Genomic DNA, 17,411 nt, shown 5'->3' on the forward strand with positions numbered 1-17,411 from the left:
CCTGGCCATCAACATGTTGTTCTTCACTTCTTAACTTAGCCTCTTTCCTTTTCTGAATTGCATTCCATGTTTCATCTGACATCCACTTTTTCCTTCTCGCTTTTCCATTTTTTCTTGATAGCAACCTTAGCACTCTCATGCAAAACCTCTTTTACCTCTCTCCACATTTGATTAATATCATTGTCTTCAGATTCCATCAAAGTCTGCAGGACTAGAAACCTGTTCCTACATTCCCGCCGAAACTTTTCCCTCGTGCTCTCATCACTTCTCAGCTCATCAAAATCATAATTATTACCTCGTGTACAATTTCCATTAACGTTTCTCTTTAGTTTTATTTTAATCTTTGACACAACAAGTTGATGATCACTACCTATATCCGCTTCCCTCCTTACGCAAACATCTTGCAAATAACTCCTATGCCTTCTGCTAATTGCAATGTGGTCAGTCTGGTTACAGTATTTACCACATGGTGAAATCCAAGTAGTCTTATGTATTTTTCTATGCTCGAAGATAGTTCCACCAATTATAAGGTCATTTGCCAAACAAAAGCTTCCAAGTCGCACCCCATTTTCGTTTCTTACACCAACACCCTCCTTACCCATACAATCTTCAAAGCCATCCCTACTACTGCCAACAATCGCATTATAATCATCAATGGAAACTAACACATCATGTCTTGCCACTCTATTCACTACATCCTGCAGCTTCTCATAAAAGTCATCCTTCATTTCATCAGCAGCCTCATTTGTTTTTACTGTACAAGATTATTATTATTATTATTATTATTATTATTATTATTATGGAAGGCTGTCATTAATGAATTATTGTCATTGCTCCCGTGATTGTTATTACTTGTTTTGTTATTATAGTTTGTTAAATGTGACCCACGATTTGACAGATGAATATGGCAATGTTATGACTCTTCCTCATGTCCATAGCATTTTTTTCGTGAGTAGCTTCACATTCTACAATACAACGTCACTACATCCTATCCATAGTACATCATGACTGGCACCTCATTCTAATGAAAGTCTCATGTTATAAGTAAACATTAAATTTGGAGAAACGGCTGATTTAGGGTGATTCTAAGAGAGTATATTTTTATTGCTGTTGCTTTACTTGCTGCTTTATTTATCCCACAGGAAGATGGGGTTTGCCTTTAGTGGGTTATATTCCACTGACCAGGAAGCGTGTGGAGGACCAACTGGAAGAACTACACAAGAAACACGGCGATGTCTGCATGTGAGTAACTTATTTAACTCTCTTCATTCCTGCTATATTAGCCTCGGAGTCCCGGGGGGGGGGGGGCATCAAAACCCATTCATCGGCCCCTCTCTTTGCGACGACCAGGCGAGATGCCTGCAACCACTGTCAGACTCATTTCTTCTTCATTTCTGCAACATTCGCAGTCTTTTCTCTAATTTTCTATCTCTTGATCACCACCTTTCCTCCTCCAAACATCACCTTCTCTTCCTCACTGAGACTCAACTGTCCGAGGCAACTGATAGCTAAGCAAACCCATCTCTGTATCTTCCTACGTTTTCTATACTCACTTCAAAGCCAAAGATGGGTGCCCTGTATATGTATGGAACAACACATTTTGCTCTCATGATCCTGAACCTGAATCTTCGGAATTCTCAACTCTGTGGCTTCGGCTTTCATGTCATTCTCTGTGCTGTTTACTTATCCCTTAATTCTACTCACTATGAAATATTCTTTGACTACCTTACAGTCCTTACTTCCAAGATGGAACACATTTTATCAGTTTCTGCTTTCTCTGAAATCTCCATTTTAGGTGATTTCAGTCTTCACCATCACCGTTGTCTCTCCTCTTCTTTCACTGATTCACCTGGTGAACAAGCCTACATCTTTTCTGTCCTTAAACCATACCCGCCAGGTGCTGGTTGGGATCAAAGCCAAATGGGTGGAGAGACACCGCAGGGTGTCAGTAGGAACCGCAATTGTTTTCACGCCACAGTTCGAAGTGACTGCCATTTGAAATCATCACCAAAGGGTGACTCAGTCTGTCCCGTAACTTGACAAGGTGTAGAGTGATGTCTTTTGAATCCTCCTCATTTGATTCTGTCCCCGTCGCATCCTGTCCGGATCCGTCATCCACCCCAGCAAAACTTCTGCCAATGGATACTGGGAAAGGGCTCAGTGATAGCGCCATAGGACGAGCACTGGACGTGACTGTGTCTAGGTTTTCAGACAGCGTAGAAACTTCCTCAGAAAAAGCGGCAACTTATCACGTAGAGTGTGACGAGTCACATGCTGCAACCCCTGCCCACTTTAAGCCATATCAATAAGGCCCTCCCAGAGCTTCAGGAGGTGGGAACATTCTATGAGAGCAACGCCTTTGCCTCTGATGTAGAGGTGGATGAGCCTGGAGCTGGGAAAAGTGAAGGAGATGGTGGTGATGGTGACGGTCATGTACTTCACAAATGCCGCCACTGTGTCTCACTACCATGGTCGTGGGATGTGCATCACAGTCCCTGCCTGCCACAATCCTCATCACCACAACCAAGCATCTCAAGGGCCATTTCTCCACTACCTGGCTCCTCATATGTGGGGAGACTGGGGTTTGTAGTAGTATGTCGCCGGTGTGGCCAGTCAGCATCAACCCAGGAAGTCCTCGCTTCTGGTAAGTCATCACCTTTGCCCTCCCCCACCCTCACCTACACCTCTCCTTCCCCTACCCCTACTGCCCGTAGCCCTGCCCCTGCCCGTGCCCATGCCCGTGCTCGTGGTCGAAGGAGGCATGCAAATGAGGGAACATCACACCCTAGCCTCCCCGGCATCAGCAGGCTTGATACATTTGTGTGGGAGGAGGGTGAAGGCTTCGAGCCAACAATACCTGCCTTTGATGTGACAGGGGTAGTTGTAAAGAAAGAGCACCTGGAGGCAGGAACCCCATCAATCCTGTTTTTCTTTCAGGCCATTTTTTCCACTACAATTTTGCAGTATCTAGTGGACGAGATAAACTTCCACTAGGCCATCTCTGTCTGCTGGCTGGAGGTGTCTGTGAGTGAGAGCTCTAAAATGAAGGAGTGGAAGGCAGTGGAGGTGGGGAAAATGTATGTGCAGCCCATGCTAACAGTGGTAATGGCCCATGTTGAAAAGCATGTGCTCCATGACTATTGAGAATTAGATGAAAGAGTTCACACGCCTGTCTTTGGCAAATGTATGGCCCATGACAGGCAATTTGCCATTCTGAAGTTCCTGACCTTCAGCAGGAATTATGGCCAAGCACCCAGTGGCAGGTTGTGGAAGATTTGGCCCATCCATACAATGCTAAAGGAATCATTTATTAGGCTTTTCTGGCTGTTTCAAAAAGTTGTGATTGACGAGTTGCTTGTTCAGTTCCGGGGACGTCTAGCATTTTTTTTTTTAAGTGTGCGACTCTGGGCATAGGCTTCACAGCCTGCTACCAAGCCTAGTAGTCCTCCTACATACCATACACCTCTACATGACACCACTTCGGTGCTAACACCCACCGTCCATACTGACTACATGCTAGGGCTGTCTTATACAGGACTGGTGTATCGGTATTAGCGGGGGTATTTTTACATGTTGGCGGGTCTTCTGGTAGACCAGTAAAGTCTGCTTTAACGAAATTCAAATCCTTAAACTGTTCCCTGTTCCATTGGGGATTCGAACCTGGGTCTGGTAGGACTGCAGGCCACCTCTCTACCAATTGAACATATGCTAGACGTAATAATTTATTTGACTACAGATGAGGATATTCCTAGTGACGATCCCCATGGGTTTTCTGGTGCAGTGGTGAAAGTGCTGACGGACAGGTACTTTCACCTAAACCACATTCTGTATATGGATAATTATTGCACCTCCCCGGCATTGACTAAGTATTTACTAGAACACTGGACTGGGACCTGTGGAACTATCTGTGCCAGTAGACTGAATTTTCCATCCTTCCCTGAAAAGACCGAGAGAGATGCCCTGCTAACCCGGAAATGTGGTAATATGTTGGCCATTCACTGGCTCAACAAGAAGATGAACTTGCTTACCACAGTTCACAAGGGGGTTATGCAGGACACAGGCAAGACAGACTACAGGGTAAGGGAACCTGTGTTCAAGCCAGAGGCCATCAATGATTACATCATCATGTGATTCGTTGATAAGCCCGACATGCAGATTGGTGAGACAGATTGCCTCCGGAAGTCCTGCAGGTGGTACATAAAGGCATTCCTACACATTCTTTGATACAGATATTGATCCTGAACAGCTTCATACTTCACAGTGAGGTTGTGGGTAAGTGTCTCTCTAAGCGAGTTTGAGAGAGAACTGGCAAGCCAGCTCCTTGCAAAGTATGCAACTGTTCAGAACACAGGTGCAAGGAGGGCTATGTATCAGGTGGCAACGGCAAACAGGTTGTCCAGTGCACAGTGCTTGTCACATCACCATCTCATGCACCTTGACCGAACACCTGCAGGGCGTTTGGCCTACAGGCGTTTATGTCTGCACCACAACAAAACATCTGGCCATTGCATGAAACGAAACGTGTTATGAATGCAATGAATGCAAGGTGGCACTTTGTCCAGAGTACTTCTTCGACTAACACCGTGAACAAGATTTTTAAGCACAGACGTGTGGGAGAGTGTAAATAGCAGACAATGATGTGCAAGTGATGTATTTTGATGTTTTTTTTTTTTTAAGTAGTTACGTAAGTGCAAAGCTGATATGTGAAGTTGTGTTTGTAAATATCTTGAGTTACTCTGTGACTAATGAAAGAGAACCTAATTCACACCTGAAGAAAATTGCTTTTTCCGGTAGCACTTCTGTAAATTTCTTGGTCACGTATTTATCATTCAAAATATGTGGCATGCAGTGTAAATGTGATATCAAGTGCAAACAGATTAAGTGCTATGGAACATAAGTACATAAATAGTAAGTATTGACCCCATTCCAGAAAAAAGTGCCAAACAGCATAAACAGTAGTATAGGCCTACGTGTCTACCTCCTGGTGCATCATAAGTTAGGAGTAATGTTTTCATTACATTAGTGCATGCTACCTGCAGAGGAAATACTATGGGAAAAAGAAAGTTCTCTCTCAAAGCGAATACAAAGTGCAAGGTTGGTAGAAAATCATCAGAAATTGAGTAAATATTCATTTCTTCACCTTCTATTGTATCTGTGTGAGTTCTTCCACACACCAACTGGGCAAAGTGTCATTCTGTTATGGCCGGCAAACCAAAGACAAGCCACATGTACAAGGTGATGATTCAAATCCATAGCTGTCAGTATGGAAAGTTGAGGAAATGTGTAACAAAATGGAAGTAGCATCTAGTGGAAGGTCGTGCAGCATTACAAACACGCCATTATGGTCAACCTGTAGCTACAAATGCCAGTCAGACTGCATGACAGGAAACCCAAGTTGGGGCCACGGGCTGAGGCATGGAGATATATTTCATCACGCGCCAAGTTACTCATATTCTTCACGTCCATACTCATCAACGGGACCACCTGCACACCTGGGGATGGTTTCATTTACAAGAAGAATAGTTGGTGAGTAATATGGTCTTTAATTTGTTTCCCTGACTGCTGTACTTTCCCAGATGTGGAGGTTTGGAATAAGGCTATTTTGGGAAATAATACCGAAGTGGGAGGGGCAGCCGCACCAAAATAATGCCGGTGCTTAGGGGTTAATGATTTAGAACAGCTTATACAGCACCCTACCCGTATCCCTGACCGCCATGGAGAAAGTTCCAACATACTTGACCTCTTCCTTATAAATAATCTTTCTGCTTACACTGTTAATCTTTTCTCTCCGCTGGGCTCCTCCGATTACAACCTTATAACCTAAACCTGTTGTATCATTCCAGTAAGGCTTGTAAACCCTCCCAAGAAGCAACGGCTGTGGCATTTTGGGGCTGCTGATTTGGAGGCCCTCAGGCTGTACTGCTTAAATTTTCCTTCGAATGATTATCGCTTTCATGGCCAAGAGCCATCTGAGTATGCCTTCCTCAGTATGGAGGTTTTTCTCTCAAGCATGGAAGCATACATCTCTTTCTCATATCCTGTGACTAATGGAAATAAACCTTGGCTTAATCACACTTGTGCTAATGCTGTCCATAAAAAGGAGAAAGCCTACAAAAGTTACTGGAGCCAACACACGCCTGAATTTCATCTCTTTAAGTTTCCACCCAAAATCATGCTGAGTAAGTGCTACACTCTGCTAAAAATAATTTCATTCGTACTAAATGCTCTTAACTCTTCAACTCAAATTCTTCCTGCTCCTTCTGGCACCGTGCAAAGAAACTTTTTTAACAACTTTACTTCATCATCCTTCCCTCCTCTTGTCCATTCTGATGGCTCTGTAGCTATTTCTTTACTGATAAAGCAGAACTAGTCTCTCAGACTTTCTCCTCCAATTCCACCGCAAGAGGATTTACGGTGCTGTTCCTCCATCACTCACCCTCTCTGACTTCTTAATAGCTGACATTAACGTTTCTTCAATTCAAGAATTTTCTGCCATCACTGGCCTCAATACTAACGAAGCATATGGAGCTGATGGGGCTTCTCCTGTTGTCCTCAAGAACTGTGCTTCTGTGCTTACATACAGCCTAGGTAAAATCTTGTACCTTTCCTTCTTGCTGGAAGCATGACCCAGTTCAGCCTGTCCCAAAGAAGGGAAACCACTCCCATCCCTCTACCACGCAGTTACTTTAACATCCTGTACTTCAAAAAATTTCGAGTCTATCCTTAACATAAAATTTTTAAAGCATCTTTCCTCTGACAACCTTCTTTCTAATTGTCAGTATGGGGTCCGCTAGAGCTGTTTCACTGGCGATCTTCTCACCTGCTTTCAGACTCCTGGTCATCCTCCTTTCAGGACTTTGGCGAAAGCATTGCCATTGCACTTGACATCTCAAAGGCTTTCTTAAATTCCAAACTGACCTCTTATTGTTTCAATCCTTATGTCTGTGACATTCTCTAGCTTCCTTTCTGGTCGTCCTATAGTTGCTGTTGTAGATGGCCTCTGTTCTTCTCATAGAGCTATCAGTAGTGGTGTTCCTCAGGGCTCTGTCCTGTCACCAACTCTCTTCCTTTTAATTCATCAATGACCTAAGCTGTACATCCAACCCTATCCACCCATACGCTGATGACTCCAACCTTCACCCTTTCCATTCACTTCCAGCAGTGTCCATCATAGCAGTTACTTCAACAAACAAGGGATGAATCTATGGCACACCTAATGTCTGACTTGGGTCATATCTCTGACTGGGGTAAATGTAATTTGTCTTTTTTAATGCACCGAAAGCTTAATTCTTACATCTTTCAACCCAACAAATTCTTCCACAGGAGTATCCTCTAATTTTTAACAATATCCAACTCAATCCTGCATCATCTTTAAACATTACTTGGGGTTTCAGTCTCGCGGAATTTATCGTGGAAAGACCATATTATATCTCTTGTAAAATGTGCTTCCAAAAATTAGTTTTTTTTTATGTGTCCGACTCTGGGCAAAGGCGTCAGGGCGTATATCTCGGGGGCAGTACCCTGTTCCAAGGGCCAGTAGTCCTCCTACACCTCCACGTCACCACTTCGGCGCTAACACCCACCGTCCATATTGAATACAGGCTATGGCTGTCTCATACAGGACTGGTGTATTGGTATTAGCGGGGGTATTTTTACGACATGTCGGCAGGTCATCTGGTAGATGAGGAAAGTCTGCTTTTATGAATTTCAAATCCTTAAACTGTTCCCTGCCCCAGCCGGGACTCGAACTTGGGTTCATCAGGACTGCAGACCGTCTCTCTACCGATACAGCCACCGCTTCCCATAGTACACTACTTTCTTTAGTCCTGCACAGCTGTTGACATTATACACTGGTTTTATTCACCCCTGTATATAGTAAAACTCTTAAGTGTGGGGACACTCTCCATATACAGCTCTTCTCAATAACACTGAGTCAAAGGCTTTTCATCTCACTAACTTTCCTCCTCTTACTGGCTCCCTTCAACGTTTTCTCTTCTCCGCACTGGTGCATCTTTTATTTCTTTTTTATCGCTACTTCAGTGGTCACTGTTCCTCTGATCTGTCTGCTTGCATTCCTCCACCACCACGGCTTGTGCATAGCAGCTAGCAACAGACTCTCATCCCTTTTCTGTGCAACTCTAATGCAAGAGTTAACCGTTACTCCCAGTCCTTCATGCATGCAACAGGTCAGCTCTGGAACTGTTTCCCTCTGTCTTTATTCCATACTGCCTATTATCTCCAGTCTTTCAAGTACAGTGTGTCCAGGAATCTAGAAATGAACGGATCTTGAATTGGGCTCTGTTATTTTGTTTTTGTGTTTTCTTGGAAGGAACAATTTGCAGGCTCCTGACCTTTGGTTCCTTCTTCTTTCCATAGGGGAAAAAAATAACATCATTTTATTCTGCTTACGGGAGACTTCCTTTACTGAAGTGGACAGTGAAGACTATATTTAACCTTTCCACTTTTGTTTCTTGTATGCTAAATAAATCGGCCAGGATGTAAATAGACTAAATTAATGTGTACATCATTGAAATGAAGGGGTTAAACTCTTCATGCTTGTAATATAGAGGGCATCATTCATGCTTGTAATCTAGACTATTTACGTAGTGAAGGTGCTAATGGAAGAAGTATCTATTCTTGCTCAAAAACCCTTCTTAATTCTGAGTAAAACAGCTGGTTGGTAGCATTAATAGAATATAAAATACGTCATCAGCGTGAAGTAGTGAATCATGGCACAGACAGACCTGCAGTTAAGAAACACAGTGGTCTAAATGTAATTTCTGTTTCTGGCTCCGGCAGTAACCCTGACGGCCAGTTCCCTGAGTCCCTTATGTTTCAAAAACTTTCACATGTTACCACCTTGGCGCTAATGCCCGTCCTTCACACTGCAAATATACTAAGGGTAGGTTAATCAGGATGGGTGTGATGGTATGGAAGAGTTGTTTTTATGACGTCGATCAGTTTTGTGGAAGGTAAGAAAAGTTTATTTTAACGAAATTCAGATTTTCGTACTGTTCCCTGTCTCATCCCTAGATAGAACTATTCTCCTTTCGAACAGCAGATCACTTTTCTGACAATTTGACAACCACTCTTTTCAACCCTTGAATCCAATTGCATGTTTTCTCATTTTAATCAGCCTTCTAACAAACGATATTTTTAAAGTTTAGCAAAGACCTTTTATAGCAAATGGGTAAATGAATGCAATATCTCTCCTCTACAGCTCCAAAAACCTTTCCTATAATTCAAAACCACCTGCTAAAAGCAAGAAACACATTGGGGTGGTTTGGACATGTGGAGAGGATGGAGAGTGAGAGACTGACGAGGAGAGTGTATGTGAGTGAGGTGGAGAGGAGGGAGAGGGAGGGGGAGGCCAAGGATGAGATGGGGGGATGGAGTGGAGAGGTTTATGAGGGACGGGGGTGTGAGCAGGGAGCAGGTCAGTGAAATGGCGGGGGACAGGGCGACATGGAGACGATTTGTTTGTGGCCAGCCCTTACTGGATTAAGGCGTCTGGCAATAGATAGATAGAAAAACAAGAATAAACTAGAAAGAGAGAGAGACGTCGCCTGGTTAAACCTTTGTCTGGGTAGAGTTTCTGTGAAATGAGTAAATCGTCCAGTGTTGTTGGAATATGATGCAAATATAATCATTCAGCTAGAGGTCGTTTGTAATTTTTTTCTTTCTATTCCTTTTAAGGAAGACATTCAGACTGTCTGGGTTAGAAACAGCCTTTATTAACACCTTTAATATTAGATGTCCCCAAGCTGAGTAAAAACTTTTAAAGGCAACAAGGACATAGCGTATAACGACTGTCTGGTTTAAGTTCGACCGGCTTATTTGAAATAAATAGCTGGCCGATGAGAGTTGATTTAAACTGCTAATATGTTAACCTCATACTTACGGTGACGCGTTTTTCATTTTATTCTTCCTCTCCCGAAGCAAGTATATTCAGGATACAAGGCCCAGTGTTATATTTTATGCTTACTCTGACCAGATGATATTTTCTGAAGGATCTCTAGATCGGAAGTGGTTAATTAAGGCTATAGTTGTGTAACATTTATTTCAGATGGTTTCTCTGAAGCAGCACAGAACCGTCTGGCGATAGCAAGAATGAACTACATAACACTTCACTAGATTAATGGGGTTAGATGCTACCACAATGACTCCTTCCCTATTATTGTGCTCTCATTTGCCTGAGTAAAATGTCGTAGAAGCCAAAGTAGTATAGAAGTTACCTTTTCGGGCCCATCAATCCAAGGACCTTTCTCACTCTCTCTCTCTCTCTCTCTCTCTCTCTCTCTCTCTCTCTCTCTCTCTCTCTCTCTCTCTCTCTCTCTCTCTCTCTCATTTTGGGTCAAGCCACGGTGGCGAATGGACGGCCCCAACCACCTCTCCAACAAACCTTGTCTTGCCTTGCCTAGCCCTTCACTTCTGGTGCTGGTGACGGGTACAAGGCACTATGGAGTACTCGGGCCCAGCCTCCCCTTCTGTTTTGGAGGAGGACCTTGTGCTGAGTGATGACACAGCCAATGACCATTGGCCACGTTTGTCTCATTCAACTGCAACGGGGCCGTCAACCACTCCTGTACTTCCTGACCCACCATCTATACCACCTCCTGGCTGTGTCCCTAAGGCTGCCTCCTCCTCCAAGCGACCCATGGATGACTTTCTCAACAGTAGTTGGGAGCATTTATCGCATATCTCTAAAGTCTCAAGTCGGAGGGAAAGTATGGACTTTGAGTGCAGTGATTACCGTGACACCACACCCCCTCCAAGGCCGCTGCCTCCACATCCTCCTCCCTCCTTTCCAGCCTTTGCACCCTGGATTGAGTCCATCAAACTCATGTTTGAGGGCAACCCATCGGTTGATGTCAAGTTGCGATGGCTGGCGGAAGTGAATCGTGCATACCACCTTGAGTGCACCCTGGCTGAGGTAAAGATGTCAGCAGTGACTTCTCGTCTTGTATACGTCTCTAGGAAGCGTTTGGACATTGTGCAGAGTGCAGAGCGTGGTGATTTTCTTGCTCTTAAACTTACCCAGCAAGACTCTCCTGACAGGCCTCGCAAACTACTGATCTACCTTGTTACTCATTACCCCGTTGGTTTTGACCCGTCCCTCAGTAAGGAAATGGATGGTGTTTACTCTGCACGTCGCATCTTTCAAGACAGTAAGCCCATTAACAGGATAGTGGTGGTTTGGACTCTCCAGGAACCACCACCGTCATCTTTTGCTTTTAGTTTCCTGCCGTGTCTCCTGCCCTGTGAGGTACATCAGCTGGATAATGACACGCCATCGTTTTACAAGTGCTGGGGTATTGGACACATATCCCGCTACTGCTTAGCCCAGGAAAGGTGTGCATTTTGTTCTGGGGGGAATGACTCCCTCACCTGTCCCCACCGCTCCCCATCACTCCCACCCACGGATGCAGAGGACCCCACCTCAAGTCCTCCACCACCACCTGAGGTCACTAAACACTGGAGGTGCCCTCATTGCCAGCAGCCGGGAGTGAGCATCTGGCATGGTTGTGCTAGACGTAAGGCCACTTCTACGTTGTTGCACACCTTGCCACTGCCGCTACCACCTGAGCCACGCATCGCTGTGTCATCATCACCTACTCCTGCATCTCCTTTTCCGCAGGTCCTAGCCCTTTGCACCGCTGTAGACAAGCTTATAACTAGATGTGCCTCCCTTGAATCACAGCTTGACAACATTGAGGCCCACATGGCTAGCTTGGCTGCCAGCCAGGCCAACACTGAGGCCACCCTCAACACCCTCGTGGAGACACAGCAAGTCATGATCAACTCAGTCATGTCACTCACAGAGAAATTGGACATTTTCACCTCATGCTGTGATGAAATAAGTGACCAAGCACCCTCTTCTCATAAACCAGTTCGTTTGGCAGGTTTGTCCACACCCAGTTCACGCACTTCAAGGAAACATCCCATTCAATGACATGGCCAAGCAATTACACGTCGTTTCATGGAATGCTTGTGGTATCACGGCATTTGAAAACTTGCTTCCCTTCAGTCATATGTGTACAGTCATCATCCTCTAGTGGTCCTCATTAAAGAAGCTTTTGTTGGCCCCCTTCAACACCGTGATGCTCCCATGTTTAAAGAATATGTTTCTTATGTTAATCATATACGAAATGTTCTCATTACTTACATTCACTCTTCCTTGCAGCACCGATTTCTTCGCAACTCCGATGATCCAGACACCACCTACCAGCTGTTTGAGGCAAATGTGGCAGCGGCAGCATCCAGGTATGCAACGTATACTGTGCCCCTGGTAAGTTAGGTGTGGATATCCTTCCTCCTCCAACAGACCAAGGTATTCTCTATATGGGGGATTTCAACGCGCGTCATCCAGACCTGGGAGACCTGTCTATGATGAACCGAAATGGGCTCCACCTTCTACAATACATTCAATGCAACCACCTTACTCGCTGGACCATGGGAGGGGCTACTCACTCTCGCGGAGGGATGCTGGTTGAAGCCCACGTCAGGAGTAACTCCATCCCGGCTCTCTTCTCCGATCATGTGGCTGTCGGCTTCCAGTACTTACTCCCAAACAGACACCCCCCCACTCGTCCACGTGTCTGCATTGCTATTCCTCCTAAGTATTGTCCTAACTACATTGCCTACATGACCACCCTTTACCCTACTTTTGATCTGGTGTCACCTGAGGCATTGTACTCCTCTTTAGTTTCTGCAACGCATGATTTCTATTCTAGATATGTTTCCAGGCCACACATACAATGCAGAGAGAGTGTGTATTCATGGACTCTCAATCACTGCATCCGGCAAGCCGAGGGGACAACATCGGAGGCTGGCCTTCTCTTTCAAGTGGACCTTACTGCTGACCATCTTCATCGATACCAAGCCTTTAGGAATGAACTAGTACAAATACAGGGCTGTGTGAGGACCGAGTCTTGGCAATATTTCACAGACAAACTCAACCGGCAAACAAGTGTGGGGACCATGTGGCAGATGATACGAACTGTAACAAGAAGGAAGCCCGCCACTGCCCTCCACCGCTGCCCTGGTGTGTATGCCCAAAGCTTAATTGATGAGTGGGCCAGACAGTTGCAAGTAGACAGTCTCCCCGGGCATGTTCAAGTGGCACTGTTGGCAGGTGCAGGTCATCGCGCACTGCGGTTGATGAAGGCGCTGCTTGAGGAGGATGTTGAGGACACCACACCTATCACAGAGGATGAACTGTGACGGGCTCTTGCTCGGAGTAAGTCGACTGCTCCAGGGGATGACGGGATAACATACTTTGTTCTCCGACAGCTTCAGCGAGTACCAGGTGTCCCTTTACTTCACCTGTTCAACCTTTGCTACAAACTTGGTACGTACTGCTTGGACCTGCAGCACCATTGTACCCATTCCCAAGCCTGGCACAGGCGAGTTTAGGCCAGTTTCCCTAACCTCTTGTTTCAGCAGAGTGATGGAGCGGATATTGCTCACTCGTCTCATGTTCAGGCTAGAATCCGTGTTGTCTCAGAGACTCTTTGGTTTCCTCCCACAGCACTGCACACACCACTACCTCCTAGAATTATACTCCCGCCTCTCCCTGAACAGTGTGGCTGTCTTCATTGATCTGAAGAGCACCTTTGATATTGCCAATAGGGACATTATCCTCGATCAGTTGGTGGCCTTCTGCATCAGAGGACGACTATTGAAGTGGGTATGAAACTATCTCACCGACAGGCCCTCCCGGGTCCTTTTCAAGGGTACGTACAGCTCCACAAAAGCCTCCAATTAAGAAACTCCTCAGGGTGGTGTTCTTAGTCCCTTCTTATTCAATGTTTTAATGCACCGGCTACTCTCATGGTTACTTGACATCCTTGGTACCACCATCACCTGCTATGCTGACGACATATGTATACACTCTATATCCCCACACAATCTCCAACAGTTACTCACCTCCTTTTCTATGTCTGCCTCTGACTGTGGTTTGATTATATCAACAAAAAATGCAGAATCTTTACGCTCCAGAACCCGAGGCTGCTTCCAGTGTTCACCGTTGGTGACTGCATTGTGCCTTTTTGCAGACAGTACCTCTACCTGGGTGCACCGGTCTCCATCTCCCACACCACTCGGGCACAGCGCACTCATCCCATTGTTAAGGATCTTTTGCATAGGCTACAAAAGCGCCTCTCTCCCCTCAAGTAGCTCGTCAACAACACTACTGGAATCTCCATCCCTGTGGCTAGAACCATTTATATTACGTTAATCCGCTCTGTTATAGATTACTTCTCTCCTGCCTTAATTCAGCTTCCCCTGTCATCCCTGCAACCCCTTGAGATGTTTCAAAATATAGTAATAAGAGTAATTTTGGGCTGTCCAATGTCTACAAGGATGGTCATTATGCAAACTGAACTGAATCTGCCATCCATTATCGACAGAATTTATTTAACAGTTACACGTGTCACTCTTAAATGTCTCCATTACCCTCAAGTTGTCCCCCACTATTCCACTATAATTAGAAATGCCTTGCAACCCCGCCCACATGTACCTCCCCTTCAGGCTGGCGGCCGTGTCCTCATTAAGGCTGTCTCTTCTCTCATTCGGAGGCTAAACATCGACATTCCAGAGGCTGAAGTTTTTCCTTGTCCCCCACCGTGGATGATTCCCGCCCCGTCGGTTCACTACACCCCCACCTCCAAGACGGCTCTGCCTGTTCTACAAAGACAGCTGGCGCTGGAGGCCATTGCTATGGCGTCATCCTCAGAGCCCACACTGAACCACTTCTACACAGATGGGTCCCTGCAGCCAGATGGTTCAGCAGGGTGTGCTATCTTCTCCCCTGATGTCACTCTGCCACCAGGGAAATGGGTGGGTTGCAGACTCCAAGCCCCCACCAGTTCCACTTACTGTGAGTTGTGTGGCATACTGGAGGCAGTCAGTCTCCTCTGTCAACGTGGTCTTAATGGTTTGGTGATTTGTGACCCTAAGTCTGCTCTTCAGGCTCTTTCCTCCCCTAAACCGAAAGACATTGTTGTGCATAGAATATTGTCCTTTTTGGCCCTAGTTCTTCAACGTGCACTGACAGTAAATTTTTTTGTGGATTCCCTCCCATATAGGCATTATTCACAGTGAGAGTGTTGATAATTTAGCGAAAGCTGTCTGTAGACTACCTCCCCGTGGTGCTGGTCCTTCACCCTCATTCTCCTGCTACCTATCCAGGGTCCGTGCTCATACCTTCAATTCCTTCAGCCATCACAGAGACCGTCAGAGAGCCAACAGCATCTCCATCCAACATTATGATGCATTCCGCCACCACTGCTACAAGTAGGCTACCGTCATCGAGGACTCAGGGTGAGGAGGCACAATGTGGTGGCTGCCAGGTTACGCCTCGGCTACAGGCCAGTGTGGCAAGTTGCAGTGTTGGAGGATGCACCCCGCTTCACCTCATGCCTCCTGTGTCATGCCCCCAACAGTAATACACTGGAACACTACTGTCTGCACTGCCCACAAGTCGAAGGTTTGCTGCCCCGAGGACGCCCACTGGTGGATATCTGTCGGTATCTGCTGTTAGGCGACAACTTGCATGACCTTCTCGCTCAATACCCACGTTTTGGTGGGTGCTGAGGATGCTGCCATGCTGGCTGGTCCTGCCTCACATTATTTACTGTACATACATGTCTTTGCCTTAATCCTCTAATGTGTTACTGTTAAATTTTTTTTTTTTTACTACTTTTGACTAACTGATTCTGATGTTATTAACGTCAATTTGTCGATGAATTGTATATTGGACTGACGCCTTTGGCGTAGTAAAGTAATTCAAATAAAATCTCTCTCTCTCTCTCTCTCTCTCTCTCTCTCTCTCTCTCTCTCTCTCTCTCTCTCTTTCTCTGTTTTCATCTTACTGCTTCAAAATTATTTTTGATAATATAGCCAAGATATTTAACAATGAATGTGATAATGAAGGCATATCTAATTCTCAAATTTGAAAATTCTCTCAAAATATAATACATTTGTTTTGGGGCAGGAAGAATGGAACGTCATCAGTTTGAAGAAATTAAGCCTTTGAATCCGATGACGTATTGGACCCACTGAATCTGATGACGTAATGAATCCAGTGATTCAGATTATGTATTGAACCCACTGAATCAGATGACGTATTGAACTCTTAGAAGCAGATGACGTGTTGAACTCATTGAATTAAATGAGGTACTGAACCCTTCGAATATGATGGCGGGTAGAACCCTTTAAATTCGATGACGTTTTGGACTCTTTGAATCTGATGATGTGTTGAACCCTTCAGCCCCGTACACACGAGCGGGCAGTGCCCGACGGGCAAACATTGATACCAAATCATATTCTAAATCACACATTTAGAAGGTGGCTGGCGGGCACGAACGTAGATGACGTCATAAGCAGGGAAACCACTGGCAAACTATCTATAACACCCTTGCCAGTTGCTGAGGCAATGCTTGCCGTGTGGCCAACAAAACAAGTGTGCCCGGTAGTGACCAATGGCTGCCAGAAACTGCTCGATCTGGTAACACTGCTAAAGTAGCGAGGGATAAACGCTCAGCGGGCAGTGCCCGTCAGGCATTGCCCGCTCCTGTGGACAGGGCTTTAGATTCTGATAACGTATTGAACCCTTTGAATCCGATGGTGTACTGAAGCCTTTGAATCCAATAAGTTGTCATTGAGTTTACTCCTGCTGTCCCCAGATGACTTGTTAGACCTAGGGGACACTTTTCGAACAGAAGGATTTATACATTGTTTGAGGCAACAAGGGTGTAATGAAAGCCACTTCATCAGATTTAACATAATCTTTAATTTTGAGGTGTTGGGGCCCAGGTTTAGATTATCCTTGTCAAGTACATTTAAGAGCAGATAGTTATCCTACTTCCATTGTTGGCATTGCATGATTGAACTAGAAAGCACTCACAGAGCGCATACCCCCGCCAATTCCAATAAAAAGGACTCTGGTCCGGATCCATGGAGATTGTGTGGAATACATAGGATCCGGATCCACCCCCCAAATTTGAACAATTGTTCCTTGTCACTTGGCCCACTCTTACACAAAATTTCCTCGAAATTCATTGAGAACTTTTGGAGATATTTTGCGGGATATTCTGAATCCTGATCCAAATCCAACCCAAAATTTAATTAATTCTTTTTTGGCCCATGGCGCACTTTTCCACAAAATGTCATTGCAGTTCACTGAGAACGTTTGGAGAAATAGTGTGGGCAAACAAACAAACGTAGGTAAATACATAACCTCCTCGAACTTCGTTGGCTGAGATAAAAACATCCAGTCATCTCTTGAGGATCGAACCAGTGCAAAGCTGTCACACCGACTGCGACATTCTAACCACTCAATCACAGCTGGATGAAAGTAGCATCTTATTCAACCATATGGTCTCACATAATCTCTTCAATAACCATGG

The 17,411-nt window shown here is 45.2% G+C and overlaps 1 protein-coding gene across 1 annotated transcript in view; it reads left to right on the forward strand.

The window, feature by feature from the left end:
* The window catches only part of LOC145401289 (cytochrome P450 2L1-like), a 183,974-nt gene that overhangs the window by 19,516 nt on the left and 147,047 nt on the right, over nt 1–17,411 (forward strand). Inside the window, exon 3 of the mRNA XM_080273616.1 lies at nt 1,143–1,242. Within this exon, the coding sequence (XP_080129742.1) occupies nt 1,143–1,242 (100 nt within the window). The remainder of the gene's footprint in view (nt 1–1,142; nt 1,243–17,411) is intronic.

Source organism: Coenobita brevimanus, chromosome 55 (genome assembly GCF_032717465.1).
Source record: "Coenobita brevimanus isolate Jiangsu-jjx chromosome 55, ASM3271746v2, whole genome shotgun sequence".
In the NCBI taxonomy this organism is placed as follows: Eukaryota; Metazoa; Arthropoda; class Malacostraca; order Decapoda; family Coenobitidae; genus Coenobita; species Coenobita brevimanus.